The sequence below is a fragment of the Lycorma delicatula genome, chromosome 4, assembly GCF_047948215.1.
Source record: "Lycorma delicatula isolate Av1 chromosome 4, ASM4794821v1, whole genome shotgun sequence".
NCBI classification, from domain to species: Eukaryota; Metazoa; Arthropoda; class Insecta; order Hemiptera; family Fulgoridae; genus Lycorma; species Lycorma delicatula.
The window spans coordinates 29,294,374-29,315,996 of record NC_134458.1 but is presented as its reverse complement, the minus strand read 5'-3'; the positions used below and the strand labels follow the sequence as shown (position 1 = coordinate 29,315,996).

General features: G+C 31.4%; 1 protein-coding gene across 1 annotated transcript in view; it reads left to right on the top strand.

Annotated features, from left to right (window-relative positions):
- The window catches only part of mbo (Nuclear pore complex protein Nup88), a 368,973-nt gene that overhangs the window by 285,553 nt on the left and 61,797 nt on the right, over nucleotides 1–21,623 (top strand). The window contains exons 3-4 of the mRNA XM_075362597.1: nucleotides 15,124–15,373; nucleotides 20,307–20,422. Of these exons, the coding sequence (XP_075218712.1) occupies nucleotides 15,124–15,373; nucleotides 20,307–20,422 (366 nt within the window). The remainder of the gene's footprint in view (nucleotides 1–15,123; nucleotides 15,374–20,306; nucleotides 20,423–21,623) is intronic.

The window sequence follows — 21,623 nt, the reverse complement described above, 5'->3', positions numbered from 1 at the left end:
ATATATTTACCGATGAGTTTAAATGTCGGATATGTTTAAAAGTTTGTTATTAATAAAGATAAAAATTGAAACTGATGTTATTTTATTATTTCAAATTTTTTGTTGCAATTTCATCCTATTACTTATATTAAAAAAAGAACTGAAGAAAAGTAACTTTTTTTATGAATTTTCAACTTAATTGTATATTATGGCCACGCGAAACGTAAAATAAATTCTAAAAAGTACGGCTGACAAGTAGTCTTTTGTCATTGTCCCCTCCCCAATTTGGGAATTTTCAACCGGTGGTATTCCAGTTAACGGGAATTTTTCAAAAAAATAGTTATTTCTATCGGAATGGTTTTTTTAAATTAAAAAAGGAACCGCTTCGCTTTGATAATTTGAGCGATAAAGATATGTATGATTGTAAAAAGGTGTGAGGGTGTGTGACCGTTATGTCGTGATGAATCGATATTCAAAAATAAATATTCGATGTACGGTAACTCTTGCGAGAAAATGATTAACCGATATTTTATCCTGCGAGCAGCTATATTATTAGGTTTTAGTTACACTATATTTTCTACGTCTTAGCACTCGATATAGCAGTTATTAAAAAATAAAAAGTGTTAATTACTGCTTAATTTACGTTTTTAAATTTAAAAAATGGGTATTTTTAATGGGTATTTTAAATTTAAAAAATAGTTTTGATTTTTGATTGAAATTGTTACTATCAGAAAATTAGCCCGTAATTGGAATGTACACACGTTTATGACAAACGCCAAAACGGACCGAGAAAGAATAAAAAAAAGATTTTATGTTAGTGTATTTTATGCATTTATTGTATTAAACGCCATAAACATACCAGCTATTACTTCGAGCTGTAAATTACTCCCAAAAATTATATATCCAGGCCCCCTTTTGATTGTAAGAATAACAAGAATCCCATGCCAAAGGAAAGTGACGATTAAGTGGCTTACCGTCCTTCTCTTCTGCCGGCCAAGTATACGGTCGTACATCAGCACTCTTGGCCGACTAAAATACAAACGATGTTCAATAGACTTTCATTCGAGTTGCCGCAAGAAACGGCTGTTGAACATCAGTAAAGAAAATTTGACCGGTGGCTTTTTTATCTCTCAGACGTATTTACATACGCTCACAAGAAAAACCGGGGACAGATAGTGTCAAACGACAGATTAATGTATTTTGTAGCGAAGCATGCTCATACATTTTTACAATTTTTTACGTATTTCGTACGGGTGTAAAGTCATTTTTGATATAAAAGTAAAAAAAAAAATTGTTAATGTATATTTATATACAGAATGTTCCAGGACTTATTAGCCGAACTTCAGGAACTGATTCATGACACTAAAATAAAAAAAAATTCATATCGACAGAAACCCTATTTTGCTTTGTTTTCTCTTGCCACAAATAAGAAAATTAATTCGTGAAAATATACTTCATAGCAAACTGAATCCCAAAGAACTAGCGGCATGGAAGTCATTCAAATATATTGTTACCGGTTTTCTTTGAAACAAAAAAACTGAAAACCGTGATCACCGTATAAATGAACTACAAAAATTTAGGCTGCAGAATGTCATTGAAAATCCATTCTTTTACATTCCCATTTGGACTTTTTCCCTTTAAACTTGGGTGACATCAGCGACGAACAAGGAGAAAGGTTCCACCAATGGGATGAATCTGTGATGAGTGACCACTGCTGGATGATAAAAAGAAGACTTCACTGAACACAAAATGAAAATAAGAAAAAATAAATTAATATAAACGTAAATGTCTGCAAAATAATCGTAGGAATTTTAATTGTAATTATTATTATTATTATTATGTTGTATTCTGTTATTTAAAAGATATATTTTTCACCTTGTAGAAACGGGCATTTAAGGTAGTCTGATGAGTAAGTTCTCACCAGATCTTACGTCAATAAGAAAATTTTGTCCTTAAACGAAAAGTTTTACACGACTGCCCAAAAAGGTTTGTACTTGTAGGATTGTAGAGTGTATGCATGTTTGTTCCACCGTACCAGCTCAACGGTTGAACCAATTTAGATGTATGACCCCGCGTTGGAAACCTTACGTTACCGGAACTGCTATAGGCTATATAAATATGTATTTATATATATGTTTAAATAAATTTAAAAAAATTTGAAAAAACTATTATACTATATAAAAATATACGCAAAATTGTCACCCCCATACTCTTTAATTATCCTCTGTTAATGACTATCCTATATTAAAGATTAGGGTTTTTTCTTAGCAGTCGTATTTTTTAATTTTTAATATTGTTATTATTTTTATCTCCTAATAATTCAATTTTATCGAATTATCTTAAAGTAAAATGCTGTTTACCGTCATTTTTAGTTGTAATAAAAACAATAACGAGTCGGAGTAACGATGCTGCTATACGGTCGCTTAGTGACGGTTTAAAAATCCGGGATATTATTTATCCGTGGAAAAAGAGATACGACAGTCCTGTACCGTATCTTGTAAATCTGCGGGTCATTAGGGCCGGAATTAGTATGCCGGACCGTCTCTGCAGCTCCTACTGTTACTACGACTACGGTTAAAATAACACACACGCGTACACATAAACGGCATTCATACAGACGCAGATACATATATACTCGGATCGACCCCTAACCGGTCACACAGTAGCTATTCATTTTCTTTTCTACCTCGTTTAAACAGCGTTTAGAAACTAAACCGACTCGAGTCGTGCGCTTTTTATTTCATTTTATATCCGCTTAAGCGTACTCGCAGGAACAAATACGAACACACACGCGTGCATGCGTACGTACGATCTACACGATAGTTTTATCTATAGAAATCGATATGTATACCTTCATTACGGTCGTTTACGTCACGTTTTTATCGAAAAAATATCCGGCTATGCGTCTCATGAAATTGTTTAATTCCTTTATTGATTTTTTTCTCGTAAAAAAATCGAAGCGTCGCGGATAACCTAAACTCTTAACCTCACTCGTTTCTGTGTCCCCCACTTCGTTTCGTTGACGCAGAGCCGTAACAATTATTTCGGCGCCCTTGGCGAATATCAAATATGGCGCCTTTTTTCATGTCTTTTTATATAAATAAGTGGCAAAAACATAAAGAAATAATTTTATTACGCAGGTTATTTATCGCAATAAAATTAAGCTTTTTTAAAACGATAAAAATGTAAAACAAATTTACAGTAAAACGTAACATTTATTCGTTGTACTAATTTAATTATTCTTACTTCAAATTTAAATAAAAAAATGCTTCTGTAGTTTTATTTTTGTCGATTTTGAATTAGCGAAATCATTAATGATATCGTCGAATTTCAAATCGCTCACTAATTTACATTCTATTGACAAAAAGATTAGATTTCAAGCACGATCTTGAGACTTGTAGATGTCAAATATCTTTTGATTATTCTTAATTTGTTAAAACTTCTTTCGACCGTGGCTATTGTCGCTGGCATTGTCAGAAATATGCGTTTAGGTTGTACAATACTTGAATGTGATTCTTCTAAATCCTATTCATTCAGTATATTCAAAATATTCGCATGACAAATAGCGCTCGGTTCTTTATTTTCCAATAGATCTTTTATTTGGTATTTAAAATATTTCACTTCATTTATGAACTTATTTTTGTCTATTTCTGGGTATGCTGCCGATAATATATGTCCTTTTTCTTCCATTGATGATGAATTTAAGCCTTTTCCGGTTAAAAATAGAAGTCTTCCGCAATCTGTTGAATGCAGTGAAAGCGTTCTTCCGATTGTATTATTCCAGCATCTGTAACACTGTAATATAAGAATTTAATGAAATTTAAACTCGGCGATTCATCATCGCCAAGTTCATCTGTCATTTTCTTTCGTTTATATTTTTTTTATCCGGTCTGATATTAGTCCTTAATTTATCTCAAAGATCAACAACCTTTATGAAAATTTGATCTACATTGTTCTTTCGAAAATTTGTAAAATTTTCAATAAACCCTTGAATCAATTTCAACGATCTATAAATATCTTGATCTCTTTTCTGAAATAATATACTGACATTATTGAATTATTTAGTACCAGATTCCAGAGATTCAGAAATATAAGAAACTTAAGATTGTACATCATGTACAGCGATTCGGCAAGCGAATTTCTTTCATATTTCTCAAGAATGAAACAATATCCTCAAATCGATCAGCTGATTGCATTTGCTATAAAACAGTATCTCTTATCAGAATTCATTTTGAGGCTAATTTTAATAATAGATGATAATTTTTCACTTACTAGCAGAAGAAAAAAAGAAATTGAAAAGTTCTTGTGTAGTATTAAAAACTTTTGTGACATCAACATTTACCGACGCCGCATAAAGACTGACAAGATTTCTACTGTGCGAACAACGTGGGATATATCTTGCTAGCAAGTTATCATTTTTTATTACAGCTTGTACACCTTTATATTTGCCAGATATACTTCTTCCGTTGTCATAGCCCTGGCCACAAATATTTTCGATTTGTAATCCATCCCCGATCAGTTTTTTATTAATTTCAGATGCAATTCCTTCTCCGGTTTTCTTTATCGTGATTATTGTTTATATTGCATTTTTCGTCGTAAGAAAGGTTTGCTTAATGTTCCGAGCGCCCTTCAAATTTTTGCGTCCTTGACAAATGTCCCGTTGCCATTGCCATGGTACGGTCCTGGTTATACGGATCGAAAATAAATTTCTTTCTCTTTATTTTAATCATCGCATCGGTGTAGTCGACTATAATACCCTATTTTTAATCGGTTAATATACATTACGTATAATTATTTCTTCTATCCCGCCTATATACCGAATTGTCTTTTGAAGCCGTTCATTTTGTTATGAGCTAATTTAGTCGATTTGAATATTTTACTATTTTGCTTTTGGATTTTGAATTCTGAGCGAACTCTTTTTCCGTTGTTTCTTTGTTGTTTGTTTCATGTCCTTGATAAAATGAAATAAGACATTTTTTTGTATATGTGCGTGTGTGTTAGTGTAAAATTACGGGCGACTTAATTTTAAATTACGGGTGTAATTTTGCGGGTGAGCGCTATCTGTATGGCATGTCTATAACAAACATAACGATTCGAGTGGTTGCCGAAACGTATTATTGTACTGTTATCTTTAGGTTATATAATAAGTTGATGAAAAACGTATTTTTGGGTTCAACAGTTTCGTTTTTCATCGGCGACTAACAGAAGATGATATGTTTTCGTTTTACTTTAAACTTTTATGAAATTTGTTCAATATTAGCTTTTATTAGAACGTTATGAATAAATTTACTTTAACTGAAAATAATGATTAACAGTATTGAAATCGCAGAGATGTCAGTTATTCTTTTGATTGAATTTATTTCCAGCCGATCGTCCACCTTGACGAAAAAAGGATCTTTTGACTTTCATTCTCGCTTTAATTATTTATTAGCCTTATTGATAAAATATTTTAATTTTAACTGTCATCCTTACATTTCATAATTAGTTTCCATTAAATGTACACGACAAAATATATGTATATTTTTTCTCTTACCTGAGGAAAATATGTATTTCACACTATTTGTTATAACCGAAGTGGATTATTGTACAGATTTGAATGAAACGGAAGAGATTTTCATACGAGACCAAGGTTTATCGTCGGATGCCGAAAGCTACGGGCTCAAATTTCAGCCATGGGGTTACGTACTAGATGTCCCTGTCCGAGAAATCCGAAAAAGTAATATTTTCTTTTTTCATTCCTTAACTGGATTTATGAAACGTTCAGATTCATATAACGGTAAGAATATTGAAATTCCGTGTCCCGTGGCATGTATGATTTGTTTTTTAGAACGCAAAATGTTCATTGTTACATTAAATATAATTTTAATACATTCTAATGAGGTAGAGGTAAAATATAAAGGGGATAAATTTGCCTACATACTTAATCCTGCTTATTTTTCCCGTTCCGATTAATATATGTAATAAATAATAATATAATTGTTTAACGATTCATAACGTACGAAATATTACCTCTTATTTCTATAACAAATGAAAATTTAATGTCATATTTGAATAATAATAACAATTATTGGTCTCGTGTATTCTGACTAATAATATTTTCACTTTTGATGAAATTTTAAATCTGTGTATTTCCTTTAAACAGTATAACATTACTTTTAATAACGAATTATTGAAAAACCAACTGTTAAATTTACCTAAAATATTAGGTCGTAATTTATTTTTGATACAGCTAAATTATTAATTATTAAAAACTCAATCAAATTTCTAAAAATACGTACTTTTTTCTACAGAAAAGTAGTTGATGGTTTCGGTGTATTTTTTATTTATTTTTTCTTTATGTAGTATACTTAAAGATATCCATCTGTAACCAAGTTATTTGCAAAAACATCCCTTTTAGGTAAGAAGTTTGGGTACTTTATCTGGCTATAAACCCCACAGATGTATTTAAGCGTATGTCCTATAATATATCATTTTTGTTTTGATATCCTTGAAGGACACAATAAAAAAGACGATTGCCAAATAATTGATTATAAAAATCATACGCTCGCCTAAACTTTTTTTTTTACCGTAACACCAATAAATAATAAATATTTAGAACATTCTTAAAAGTTTTAACTTAAAAAAAGAGGTACAATATCATCGTCTGTTAGTCACTAATGTTTGAATTCGTGCAAATTAATTGTCAGATTCATTCACGGAAATTCTTTCATGTTTTACGTTAATGCAAACTGAAAATTAGAAACGGTTTTCTAAATATGGTATAGTAAATCAGGCAAGTAACATTACAGGATAATTGCAAGTGAAACAGACACTTTTGATGATTTAAAAAACAATTTAACTTATTTATGTAAAGATAGTAAAAACCAATTTATATGGTTTTAAAGGGAGTGTTATTAAGTCGGCAAAATCGCTGTTATTGAAGTTATTATTGATTGTTGTGTCGCCTAACCGGTCTGAAAGAGTAGTTTGTCTGTGGCTGCTACTCTTGTGCTCGAATTAACCGAAACAGACTTAATTACTATTTACTATCCTGCAGCGGCGTTTCGGAAGCGAGTACGGTAAACGACCGCCAACACGGTGATCCGCCTACGACTGGAAAAATCAGTTAGAAAACACAGGGTGTCTGTAAAAAGAAAGGTTCTGGAAGACCACCGGTGTGTGAAGAACGAGTGGATCGTGTTCGCGCCGTGTACCGGCGTATTTTAGGTTAATCGACAAGATCGGCGAGTTTAAAATTGCAAATTCCGCAACTGTGAACGTGTAGAAACTTTTGGAGGAAAGTTTAAAATAGCGCTTTATAAATTATAGTTAGTATAAAGTTTAAGCGACTACTGTAAACTCTAACGTAAAGATTTCTGTTTGGTCGTACAGAAACGTGTATCGACGAAAAAGATTTCATCGCGTAATTTTTGGATGACGCGTGTAAGTTTCACGTCAATGTAGACACGTTTCAGGCCAGTAGACATGAGTATGAATTCGGGGAACAGAAAACCTTAGAGAAGCTGTGCAACATATACGCGATTCGCCTAAAGTGAACATCTGTACTGTTTGCTGCGAAAAGGTATATGGACCGTTCTTTTTTTTTCAAACGCACAGTAACGGGAGTAATTTATCTCGACATGTTAAGCGAACGGCTAACGCCTCGATTCGAGGTAGATTAAACTTCATTCTTGGATGGAAATGAAACTTCGCCTCATCGGCCCGTAGAGGTTCAAAATTATGTAGGCGACTATCTTCCGAGTCGGCAGTCGGCCGCGCGATTGAAAACGTGGCCTTTATACGTCGGCTATCAACAAGTGCGGACTTGATGCCTTGCGACTATTTTTGTTGGGTTTTATAAAACACACACATTATTCTTTCCCTTCCTGTAGATACCTTAAACGACTTATCGCAATCGCTCTTGCTAGTGTCGAGCGAGATTTTCTTTCACGTGCTTGAGATGAATCGGAGTCCCTGGATGATATATGTCGTGAGACTTACGTAATGCGGACATTAAACATTTCGTTAACTGTAATACGTAAATAACTGTATTTAACTTTCAAAACTAATTTAATTTTTAAAGCTCACAAGAAATATATTTGTTTTCTACATTTTGAACAGTTAGGCCTTGTTTAGTTCTTTCCTTTACAGAAGATTAAGTAAGTAACTGTCCACTAAAGTATTTATAGTTTTTGTAAAGTGCGAATGTGTAATTATTTATATATATATATATATTTATTTATAATTATAATAATTTTATATATTCGATTTCATTAAAACGAATATGTTATAAAATGATCAATTTTACCTTTTGTCTTAATTGTAAATAATTTAAATACATTTGTAACTGATGAACTGATGACATACCGTTGAAAACTTGTGATTTTTTTATATTTTTAAAAGTAATTTGTTATAAAAACATCGCGTTTCACTGTTAAAGACGTCACAAAAAGGTTAAATTTACACATACATTTATTTTTTATATATCAAATATATTTAAATATGGCAAAAAATACGGTAATGGATTAGTTGTCTACATTAGTTGTTAATAGCAGCAGAATTTTTTTTTAACGACAGGAAATTAAACCTCTATTTTTGTAGGTTTTAACTTAAGTTTTATTAATTTTTCATAAAAATTCATTCGGAAGAAGCATACGTTTGCGAAAGTATTTGACTGAGTTTATAAAAAAAAAGCCAAGCTAGTAGAAAGACAGAAAAATAAAATTTAATAAAATAATGTATATAAATTTGTATACATGCTGTATATATTTACGATATTATTATTTTCTTTTTAATTTTATAAAGTAAACAAAAGCTTTTTAAAGTTAATTTAGAAGTAATAGATTTAGTATTTAATAGTTTTTAAAATACGATATTTTCTTAAAGAGTTCATAGGAATTTACAACCCGTAGATCTTTTGGTAATTTAGCTAATTCCTATTACTTAAGTATAAAAAAAAAAATCAAATTTCTTATTTCCTTAACGTTTAATCGTGTGGTGTAAAATTCTTTGATTTTTAATCTGAATATTAAATTTCATCGTGATATTCGTCTCCCTCTTTCGGTTATTTATTGCATTCGTAAAGATATAATCGTTGATATATTTTGCAGACTGTTATTGTTTTTTGATGTACTACAGAAACATTAATATGCACGCCTTAATTTTTTACATTGCCGTCACCGCCCTCTTCGGTATCAGGAAAAGGGAAATGCCGTTGTAGACCAGGGTCTAGGTCCGTTCCCCGTTTAGAAACTTTTTATCTTGTACGTTTTAAATGTAAAAAGGGTAGATCATAAAATATCTTCCCTCCCCGCATCGCCTGTGTTCTTTTTTCCTCCGGTTTCCCTCTCTCTTGTCTTCCCTTTAACCGATAACCGGCTTTCCCTCGGCCCTCGGATCGTGGTACTAAGGAACGTATTTCGCTTCGAACGAGTCGGTTACTACTGGGTTCGTTCGGGCTCTTGCACAGATTTTTTAATGGTTTTGTAATCTAATGATGAATATTATGAAAAAGGGGTAACTGCGGTTTTTCGTTCTACTCACCCTTAAACTCTTTTACTTCAGGTCACAGTATATCATCGAAGGATTACTAATCGGCTATCTTTAAGGGTTTCTTTTCCTCTACGTTAATATGGGAAAATATCGAATTTATAAAATCATCCGATCCGTTCGCCTCTTATTTTCTTTTTCCTTTTGAGCAAGATTTCATTTACTCCCCCGAAGAAAAATAAAATATCGTTTATTATTTTAAAATATTTTAGTAAGAACGGTAGGATATATTTTATCCTCGTGCATTAAAATATATTTAATTATAGAAATAAATCAAATTTAAATAGACTAGAGATTTTGTTTTTAGGAATTTTCTATTTTTTTAATATCTTTGTAAAATGCCTTTCTCGTAATCTCTTCAAGTATTCTGTTATTGTTAGTAGAATTTATTTTTGTAGTTGGCATGTGAATAAAAATATTTTTTTGTATACGCGTAGAATCATAATTCTTTATTTAATAACGTAATTTAAATAAATTATTAACGATTAAATAAACTCGCTATAAAAGTTAAGCTCGAGTCGTTCACACTAACATTTTATCGTTTCATTAATCAAATATGTATCCGATTAAGTAAAAAAATTCATGTTTTAACGGAACACCGAACTAAATAAAACTAAATCAAATATACAACGTTTAAGGCAGTAACCGTAGCCTCGATTGAATTACACAAAGCAAATATCATATGCACGGTTACAACTGAAAATTATATATTAGTCGATGTAAATAATGTCGTTATTTGATTTAAAAACTAAACCACGCTTTGTGTAATTAACTGTGAGACTGGGTTAATAGTCTTTTTTTTAAATTCGAATCCGATAACTAATTTATTCTTTTCGGGCTTTTCGTTATAAAAACGAGCTCCAGAGTTACGAGACGAGTCTCGTGTAAGCATTTGTCCTGTCTCTGATCTGGGATCTGACGGACACCTAAATCGTATATCAGCATTCTGTTTTTTATTACGACCTTTATTCGAAGGAGTACGCGATACATTTTCTAATGTAGAGCGAAGAGATATACTAGAAAAATTCTGAAACGAAGTGTGCTTGAAAATATATGCCGAGCGTTAATTCGGGTGTTTCGTTTACGGAGAATCAAAAGATTCTGAAGGCGGGAATACGAGCTACTCTTCCGAAAAAGAAGTCTTAGGCGAGTCCTAACTTCTAACTTCTGTTATCTATACCGTGCCTAAACACCTTGAATTTTTTTTCGAATGTTCATCGATAATAATTTTTTATTAGTGTTTATTATAAGCTTACCGGCGCTTGACGATGAACGCTTTCGGTCTTAGCCACCGTAAGATCTGAATTGACAATTCTTTCAAGAAATTTATTTCGAACCGAGGTCTATCGACCTATGTTCTATTAATGTTACCTTTCTTCTCCCCGTCGAATTCGCTTCTTCGACGTCAAGTTTCAGACTATATCATTCGTAGACCAAATAGAAGTTATTCGCTACCGATTGTATTTTACTTTAATAAAATGTTTCCAGCGAAATATTAAAGGATATTTCGTCACAACTTTTTAATAGGTTTTTTTTTAATAAAGATTCTTTAAAACGATTAACAGAAAGAAGAAATCAACCCGTCATGACCTTTGTTTGGTGTGACTCTCAGCCAAGAAAAAAAAAATTTAACCAAAACATGATTCCAATCATTTTTATTTATTCTAACTTTTTACTATTCTAACTCATTAATTTTACTTTTGATTTTACTATAAAAATATTTTTTGTATTTCCTTTGAATAACAAATCGTCAAAGTGTCGTGTTTAAAAAGAATATTTCCCCGTTATTGTTTATCGCGTCACGTTCATTTTATTTTTATTCGCACAAACTCCCTTCCTCTCTTAGCTCATCGAATCGTGAATAATATTCTATAACAATGTAGATTAGTAGATGAAATGTTTTTTTCTCTTTACGATAAGAGTTGAATGAGTGTTAAGTAACATATCTCGCTGAGGTATGATGTTGATGGTGGTGATGAGTTACCGGCGATGCGAACCTTCTGTGTGCGATATTCATACCGTAAAGCTTTGTGAGCTAAGGTAAAACGGTTTAATTCTGTTCGGGATGAGGTAGAAGTAGAGGTTTGGTCTTTTCTTTTTTTCCGCGTTAATAATTTTTAGAAATTGTCTCGCCGTTTGGAGGAGGACATTTTTTGAATCATTTGTATTTACTTTTTGTTATCTAAAAGGGTTGCGGTCCCTCCTGCAGTAACGGTAGCGAATTGCTATCCCTTTTTCTCCCCCCGTATCTCTTTCCTTCGTCATCTCTCTTTTCTCCGCCTGCGTTTCCTCTTTTCGTGTATGGCTTTTGGTTCGAGTTCGGTACGGAAAATCTCTTTTACCCTGTCGGAGAATCGTATATAGAGGGTGAGGTAGGAATGGCTTCGCTTGCTTGCTTGCTAGCATTTTAAAAGGGTTCGTATATGTAGGTGTGTTTTTTGTATTTTCACAAAATGACAATCAATTAATCTCTTATACCGGGCGAGTTTTTTATGTGTTGATTTTATTCAGCGAAAACCGGTGCTGTCACCGGTACGAAGTGTTAAATGTAGCACTAAGCGACTTAACTCGACGTATGAGTATAGTAAAACTTATTATTTCTTATTTAAAATAATCATTTCTTCGTGAATAATTAAATAGATTTAAGAAATCGATAATTTATACCACTTAGCACATAGTCGCTACCGATAACCGTTTCCAGGAAGAAAATTTTTGTTTTCGCATATAAATGTGAAAAACACGGTTTACTTTTATGCGTATAATAAAGTTCAGCGCATTTAACAATTTTGGTTCAGTTGGTGTGATTTTTTTTCTTTATAAAAAGGTTATCTCTTGAAGTTGTATCATTTTCTTTACAAAATACGTGATAACAAGATAGGAAAAATCTCAGTTGGTAGGAAAAAAATATTGGTATTTAGAAGCGATAAGATTTACTTCTGGGTTATATCTTAACGGTGGTCAAAAAACGGCCGGTATGACTACCCTTTACGCTTCACTTACAATTAAATTGTAATGGATGGCATTAGCTCGTATTTCATGCGGATATCTCCTGTAATAATTGAAAATTGGTCGACCCAAAGGATACCCGTTCCCTTTCGAAAGTAGGTGGTCGACGGCAGGCTGGACCGATTATAGTTCAACGCTTATGATACTGCTCTTCGATACCGTCTTCCGATCGTCGTTCTGTTTCGGGGTTTTAATTAATTTTCGTCTAGCCATTCGAAGATGTAACAAAACATGTATACTTACTTCACTATTAGGCTTTGTACATTCATTACGGGCGTTGCAGCCGCCTACACTCCCGGAATCGATACAACTGCACAAGATGTCTGAAAATAAAAATAAAATAAAATATAATCGACAGGCTTCTGTAAACTTACAGCTTATTTTTGCGAAACATAACGATCGTCGATGAAAACGCTATTCTTACCAAAAATTCGCATTAAGTGTCCATGAAAAAAGATTGTATCCTTTACTTCACGGTATCACAGCCACATTATCGATTCTTGGATTCGGGAACCAAAAATTCATTCGTATTTTGTAAGCGGTTTCTGGTCAAATCAGATCATTTATTTGTTTTTTATCTAAATTTGTTGCCTTTAATAATATATTGTTTTACACATTCATTCGATTTGTTTTTTACTTTCCAGTGTAGATAGCGCTATAGTTCCAGAAGGGAAAGTATTATAATCGGTCCAATTTGAGCATATGCGATTTTCACCGCATCATGACGTTTTGACTCATAAGGAATCCTAAAAACCAAAAATCCGGAATGTTCGTATGTACGTGTGTGTGTGTGTGTGTGTGTGTGTGTGTGTGTGTGTGTGTGTGTGTGTTCGGTGTTAGCCTGTAGATCACCTTATATCTCCGGACCTACGGGACCGATTTTGACCAAAATTAGTCAGATTACTTCTACGTGTGGGGGATTGATGCCATTAAATTTTCAGTTTAAAAGGTCAAGGGGATGAGGTTGTAGATCAAGGTTACTCAATATTTCGTGGTTTCACCTAATTGTCATATTTTTCTTAGGCAGATTTGTTAACAATATTAACAGTAACAGTATTTGCAAATAATATTTTTTTATAAAATCGCACCCCCATCCCAAAAAAGGAAAGTCATAAATAGGGAAACCCGGTGACCTTTAACTATGTTGTTAGTTTTTTTTTTTAAATATTTTAAATTCAAAATCTTTCATCTAGTGAAATTTTTAATCTTGAAATCACTTTCTGTAAGAGTTTTTATATAGCATCGAGTAATGAACTTTAGAGAAAATTCCTAATTTTATTTTGGTTTTCAATTCATGACGATCATACCTTCCATGTACTGAACGGTAATTTTTGTCCATTTTATACATTCACTTGTTTATATAAAAATCGCGTATTTTTGTCAGTAAAACTATCGTAATTCACAAAATGTTAAAAAAGTAATTAATAAAAATTTAAAGAGGATGAACTGTTTTACAAAAATAAAACTTTATTATCCACTAAAATTTTTTAAAGGGATCTAAATCATTATTATGGAGGAAAACATTTGTACACAGAAGTTGCATCAGTTTATCGATACGATTTAAGGTAAAAGTATACAAAAGTTCCTTTCAACCGAAGGGCATAGTGTTACTGCTTAACTGACTGCACATCTCTTCTCCTCTGGCTGAACATTTTATGTTTCATTTGGAAATTTCACGTCCCACACAATTCTAGGGAACGAAGTTGTTCCTTTAAAAACCCTGCACTTCTCCGGTGACTCCTCTTTTTTTCCAAATAGACATTTTTGTTACGCCTTATATTTAAGCCGATCGTACAAAATCATTTACTTTTAATATGTTGCTTCCTTCCAAATAAAGATCCCCGATCTCCTTTTCTGTTATTTGGAGGGCATATAATTAAGATGTTTTCATTTTCGAGATGAAACGAGGAAATATATTTGAGAGTAAAATTAAATTTAAACTGTTACATCCTTTCTTTACTTTTTGGCTACAAGGTTCTTCAGAATTAATGCACTTGATTAGCTCTTAGTCACGGCCGGTGAAGAAATAACAGATAGAAAGTTTTATCTGGTCTTCCTATCAAAAAGTAAATATATTTATTCGTAAGCGTTTAATTTATGTAAGAATTATTTTTTCGCGCTCTGAAAGTAGTATCTTGTTAAAACGTAACATCCGTAGATTTAACCTTTCAAAACGTTTATCGCTAGATCTGACGGGAAGGAGCAAGTTATAAGATAATCTAGAACTATCTTGGACATCCATCAGATATAAGGATATTCACCGAATCCTAAATTAGGATTCTATCTTCGCTAAAAGATAGGTGTCGCGTCTTCATGCACTCTTAATATACTGTACATATTAGCATTCTAGGGTCGTATATAGTTTCTAGTTAATACCAGGATGTGTTAGTAGCAAAACCCAAATTAATTGTAGCGAGAAACATCGGTAAAAAAATACTTCTGCGATTAGTACGGACAGGCATTTAGCAGTCAGCTTTCCGAATTGAACTGCAACTACTAAGTCGCTATTCTACCTCAATATTTTTAGGTCGGATGGGTCTATCGTATTCTAAAATAAAATATAATTTTTTAAGCAAAATATTCTTACTAAAACTTCTTGTTGTCTTTCAGATGCAGAAAATTAAATATTAATGAAGGTACCACAGATATTCTTCAAGTCGACTGGCATCCAGGATCAGATTATGAAAACCATCTCGTCATATTAACCGACGATAACGTAATACAAATATATGACGTTTCATCTTATAAATGTATCACTTCTTGGATACTTAATACCGCCTCACCTAATCGTTTACCATCGGTCGAATCTGTTGGGGAAAATGTGGTAGATTTCCAGTTTATTCCGCATTCATCATTAAAGGTAAGACGTGTAATATTTATATTATTATGTGTAATATTCTTCAGCGTTCTTATATGTGTAATATCTGCATTCTTATGTGTGGAGTGTTAAGTGTTTTTGTATGCATAAAAATGTGTAAATTAGTTCTAGTTATAAAGATAAAATAATTTTAAATTGTTATATATTTATTCATAAATTTGACAACAATTAAAAAAAAAAAAATTTTTTTCAAAATGAAAAAAATAAAAAAAATATAAAAACAAATTGATTAAATCAGTTTATCAGATAACAAGATGAAAAAAAACAACCTTAATTTCAAAATTCCAACATTTTTTAAATAATTATTCAACATTAAAATACAAATTAGCTAAATTACAACAAAAAAAATTCCATGTTTTACCTTTTATGTTTTTTTTTCGTGTTTTGGAATTTGGGTTTTTATTTATTTACAGTAAGTAGATTTATTTTTCAATTCTGTTGAATCTGATTGTTTTTTGTCTTTTCTTTTTCTACTTGAATTTTTGAGACATTTCTGGGGAATGTCTTCTGATCGTTTTAGGAAAAATTTTTTTCATTTAAGTTGCCCGTATTATCCTTATTCTAACCGTCAATATAAAAATTACGAGTATAAAAAAATAATAATACCCTTTCTTTTTTAAATAAATGAATGAAAATTAAGAAAAATCTTTATAAATTAATCGTTTTCATTGACAAGGAAATAGTGTGATAATCTGAGTGCTATAAAAAAAAATATGTGTGACTACACATTCTTAATGTATAAATTTAATATGACTTGAAGCAGTAAAAACGGTATGCACACAAATTGAAACTCTAAAAATTGTAGTTCGTCTCTGGTTAAGGACGATTTTTTGTACCTTATTCTTAGAAACTTGTGAATCATTCCTAGGAAAAGGTAATCATTAACTCGTTAACTAGTATTAGCCGGATTGAAAAACTGCTTCTTTTATAGGCGCTACCACTATTTTGCAAAATTTCAAGAATTTTTCAAAAATAGTTCATATAATTTTAATAAAAAAATATTGATTGTTATACACCGTATTAATTTTTGTATGTATTTTTATTATTTTTAAGCAATTTTCACAATATTATTAAAAAATAATTATTCCTTTAAATTAATATATTTTTTCAAAAAATACTAAATATCAAATTTTAATTTTTCAAAAAAAGTAGTGAGATTTTGATAAAATTATAATAATCAGAGCTGTTATTATTGTACGGAGTATCTTTAGCGCTTGTAGGCAACTTTTATTTCAAATACAAACAATATTCAAATTAAAATAATAATTTCACAGAATCAGCGGAAGAAATTTCATGTCGATGCAGTGTTGAGTTCTCACTTCAACCAAGCACAAAAAAAAAAACAGTTCTAAAGATTTTTACATCGGTGAATACATACTCTCATACAGGGTTTGTCCTAAAAGTATGTGGATTGGCTCTGGTGCGTCGTGAAGGCACGATGAGTGTGAAAACTTGTAATGTGGAAATTTAGTTTGTCCCCCCTGAAATGAGAATGAATGCGGCTTTTTCCACCCAGGTGCTGGCAAGACTTAGAAAACGCATCGTTCGCGTTTGTCCCGAGTTCTCTGACAACTGGATCCTCTACCATGACAATTCAAGCGCAACTGCGTTGACGAGGGAGTTTCTAACCGACAAGAAAGTGTCGGTACTGCCAAAGCCCCGACTTGTCTCCCCGCGACTTTTTTTGTTCCCTCTGCTGAAAAGAGACATGAAAGACACCGATTTGCGACCATTAAAGCTGTTCAAGAGACCGTGACAAGGAACATCCACAGCATCCTACAACAGGGATTTCTGAAGGCGTACCAACAATGGAAACATCGCTGGGAGCACGGCATAAGGAGCCTATTTAGAAGATTATTAAATGTATTTGCTCATATTTTCAATAAATTGAGTTTTACAGTATCAGTCCGGTTACTTTCAGAAAAAAAAACCTGTGTGTAAAGACTAGATTTATAGAATAACCAAGGGAGGTTCGATATTACCTCAAACAATCATTTTCATTTTTTAAAATTAAACTATCTTAAAAAAAAAATAGTTTTATTCGTTATGAAAGTATAGTGAATTCATTTTATCTGTATCTGATACCCGTTCATAGTATTTTCCACTACATCTAAACCAGTTTGTTCAAATAAATCCATCAGTACTTATTCATTATATAGGCATCATTTTAACATTTTTTTCTACTTTTTAAGTAATGAACCGATTTTCATACATATTTTTATTTATGGCAATATAAAGTTTATATTTGTGTACTTATATTTTTTAATTGGATATTAGTGTGTTTGATTTTATAGTTTAATTTGCTGAAGCGAATGAAGAACTATGCAAAATAACAATCTGCACAAAATATATGTAACTTACCATTCCTAAGGGGATTAAAATAAACTAAATCAGTAGCACGATAGTTATTGATATAATACATGTGGCGTATTAGTTTAATTGTAATAACTATTTCTTTTATTTACGGCATTCGAATAGTCAATAACCTTGATATAATACGCTAATATAATAGTAATTACAAATAAAGCTTTTAATTATAGTGTAAATATACTTTTACAATCTAGCAGCCACATGCTGGTACGATCATTGTAAGTTTTCTGCGTGAATATTTAAAAAAAATATAATTAGAGGTTATAATTAAATTATAGAATATAAACTTCATTAGTAATGCGTGTGAATTAATATGCAAAGCCTAAACACTTAAATAATTGTGATATTTAAACATTCAAAATAATCCTAATATTGTCAAACATTACTGGCAATCGACTGCAGTTACGTGATAATCAGTTTCTTTAATTCTTAAAACTAGTAAATTTCACACGTTAATAATTATTTCAAACTTAGAAGAATTTATTGTGTTATTCTGTTAAATCTACAATTTCAATTTTATGTTACTGTAGTCTAACGATTTGAATAAATCAAAATTATTATTTTCTAATGGTTCTCGTTCTAAACGCACAAAAATTGAAAGACATTCATATAATGACTAAGTTCCTATTCAGCACTTTCATTGTAACTCATCTTACCTAACGTCAAATTTATTTTTTTGTTAACGTGAAAAGAGAATTGCTAGAAAATCTTTTTAAAAATCAAAAATTTTACCCTTAACTAGATATGGACCTCGATTTTTATGTTTGGTAATCTCAAATTTTAATACAGGATTTCTTCACTAATTTTTTATGTTTGTTTTTCTCATTGTCCCAAAATTTTATGTGGTTATTGTTATCACTTATACACATATATATATATATGTAAGGTGTGATTATTTTTTTTATCTTTTATTTACCGAAGAATTGTTACAGTTAACTTTTTGTACCGTTACTATCGCCGCCCTTTATTTCAACTTACAGAATTCCTGCATCAGGAGAAATGCAAAAGTTTCTTCATCCCTCCTTTACTCAGATAAGAAGTCATTTAAATTTTCAATGCCATTAATTCAATTTACAATTTTCACTTTACCCGCTCTCTTCTTTACTCTCCTAAAAGTAACAAGTAAGTTATACTGGGATACGTATAGAGAGGGGCCCATTTTATAAGATGCGCAACTTACAGATTTTAATCTGTAAAATATTGTTTCTCCTTAAAAGTCGTTGAGAGACTAATTGATTGGAAAACACTGCTGCCGCTTTCTGTTGCCACTAAGCACCCTCTTCTCTCACCATACTGTACACTTCTCATTCCTCTACCTCTAAGCACACTCTCTCTTTTCTTTACATCTTACTCGATCTCTTTTATTCTTTCCTTTATTTTACTCGATCTCTTTTGTAAAAGTTTCTATAATCTTTATGATGAATTAAGTAAAAGTTAAAATTGTTTTCTCTTCATATATTTTGTACCGTTTTTAAAATTTGTTCTGTAAAATATTTTGTCCATTTAAAAACTAAAATAATTATAAAAATAGAATTTCTTCATTTTTTCAGTATACTTCGAGTGAATAACAGTTAAATATTATTTTGAGTTACATATTTGTACCTGGCTAAATAGTCAGGTACCGCAGAGGTTATGGGTTTGTAAAAACTGTTGTCATTTTACACTCATAAAATAACTTTGCTTTATTTGTTTCTCTATTTGGATTTAGTAGTAATTAAGTTTTAGTACTCTCTCTCTCAGTACAGTTTTTATTATCCCTTATCTCTGTATTTTTTCTTTCTAACTTCTACCAATAAAACGGTTATTAAATGTTTCCGTTTGAAAGTGCACTACCAGAGAAATCAGTCATGAACCGGTGAAAGCTGGTCCGTGGCTGATTTTGTCCACTACTTGAAAATCGGTCAGTGAAATAACTACATTAGAAAGTAACATTTTTTTAAATGTGTCAATAAAAAACAGGAGATAGTCAGGCTACTTTAACTGTGATTGAGAAAACATATCGTTAGTAGGTTCTAATATCTAAACTTTTTTCCAATTTAAATGTTCTTAAAAATATTTGTAAATTTTTTTCTGTCTGTATCACAGACCATATTAATATATGTATCAGCGTGTCAAAATGGCTATTTTCAATTTACCAATAAGCATATTATTGGGTTTTAAAGAAAATTAGAAAAAATAGAATTATGTGTCGCATCTCTTGCATTTACTCTCTTATAGAAGAGAGCTCCTGCATATTTGTATTTAAATATAAGTAGTCTTAACAGTTTTCAAATCTTTTCAGTTGCTAATTAAGCATCTCTACATAGAACTTATTTTTTCAATTCATCTTCTGACTAAGTCTGTTAGAATTGTTATCTTTATAGATCGAGAAATAATAGTGTAATAATTGAAAAAAAATGTTAAATCGATTCAAGAATGTGTTCTAGTCAAGATATAATTTGTAATATAATTGTGAACAGTGAATTTTATTCATGTTTATGAACACTTTTTATTAATTTTGTAACTGTGATTAAATTGGTTTTCAGATAATTTTTTTTTCTTTCAGTACATACCTCCTCGATATCCTGAAAATAAAAATGAACCTATGGAATGGCCAGTCCTATTACTGCGTGGAAACGGTGATGTTATTATGCTTGATCTTCCAGTCTCCTCGGAAAAATGGTTTTTGTTTTACTTTTTCATTGTAATAGAACTTATATTTGCATGGAATATAAAAATGTGTTCATTATAATTCTTTATAATTTAAAAAATAAAATTGTAGTTATTAGACATAGTAATAATAAATACCTTAACTTTTACATTATCAGATTTTTACAAGTGGAAAGTTTTGTTAGTTGTAAAAATGTGCTTTCTGTTATTTATTCATTTATCTATCTCATTTATTCATTTTAGTGTAAAATTTAAATAAATGATTATCTTATTTTATTCAAATTTTCTGTATTTACAACACAAAGTTTTGAAGTCCTAAGCTTTAAAAGGATAGTCGAGTTGGAGGTTTTACCGAGTGTGGTAGTCGCTACTTGAGCTCTTCCTTTATTAGTGTTTTTTGACTGGATTTAGTGGTTTTTTATAAACGGATACTGTGGATTGGATATCGAAACTGATTTATGAGTTTTGGCGAATGGATTATTTTTTTTATGAAGTCTATTATTTGCATAAATAATAAGGTCTATAGTCGCTTGTTGTGCTCCCTTTGGGAAGCCTCTTGTTGCGAGTAAGAAATTATTTATTGCTTATCTTGCTATTGTTCTTTTATTAACAATAGACATTGCTTGTTATCATTAATTGATAACATTGAAGTAAACGTAGTTTTTCTGTGCGGGTGGCATTGACTATTACTTATTATTAGTGTACTAGTATTAGTGTTGAAAATAAATTTTATTTTATTTTCATTGTTATCTTTATTGGTAAGATTAATAGCTTTATATCTTAAGCTATGGTATTGAGTATTGGAATTTACTAAATTCCAATTTCTTTGTTGATTAGTAGCATTAACTACGACATAAAATATATTAAATATTGCAGTAGACTATCGTATTTTTTGGTTCAGAATGGCCCAAAAAGAACCTTATCAAGGGAAGCCTCGCCGTACTACGGCTGGACAACAGCGTATGCGTGTTATCTTACCGGAGTTAGACAGTTCTGACGATACAGGAAAATTGATTATTGTTGTGACTGAGGAATCTCAAACCACAGGGACGCGGATCCCTAAGAGGAAGTCTAACCTTATTTCTGATAGTAGTGAAGGGAGCGGTACTGACGGATTCGATATGGACCATTTATTGCAGGAATTGAATATTTTGGAGCGGCTTATTCTACAGAATACCAGTATCAAGGAGGAAATTAAGGAGAGTGCGTCTAG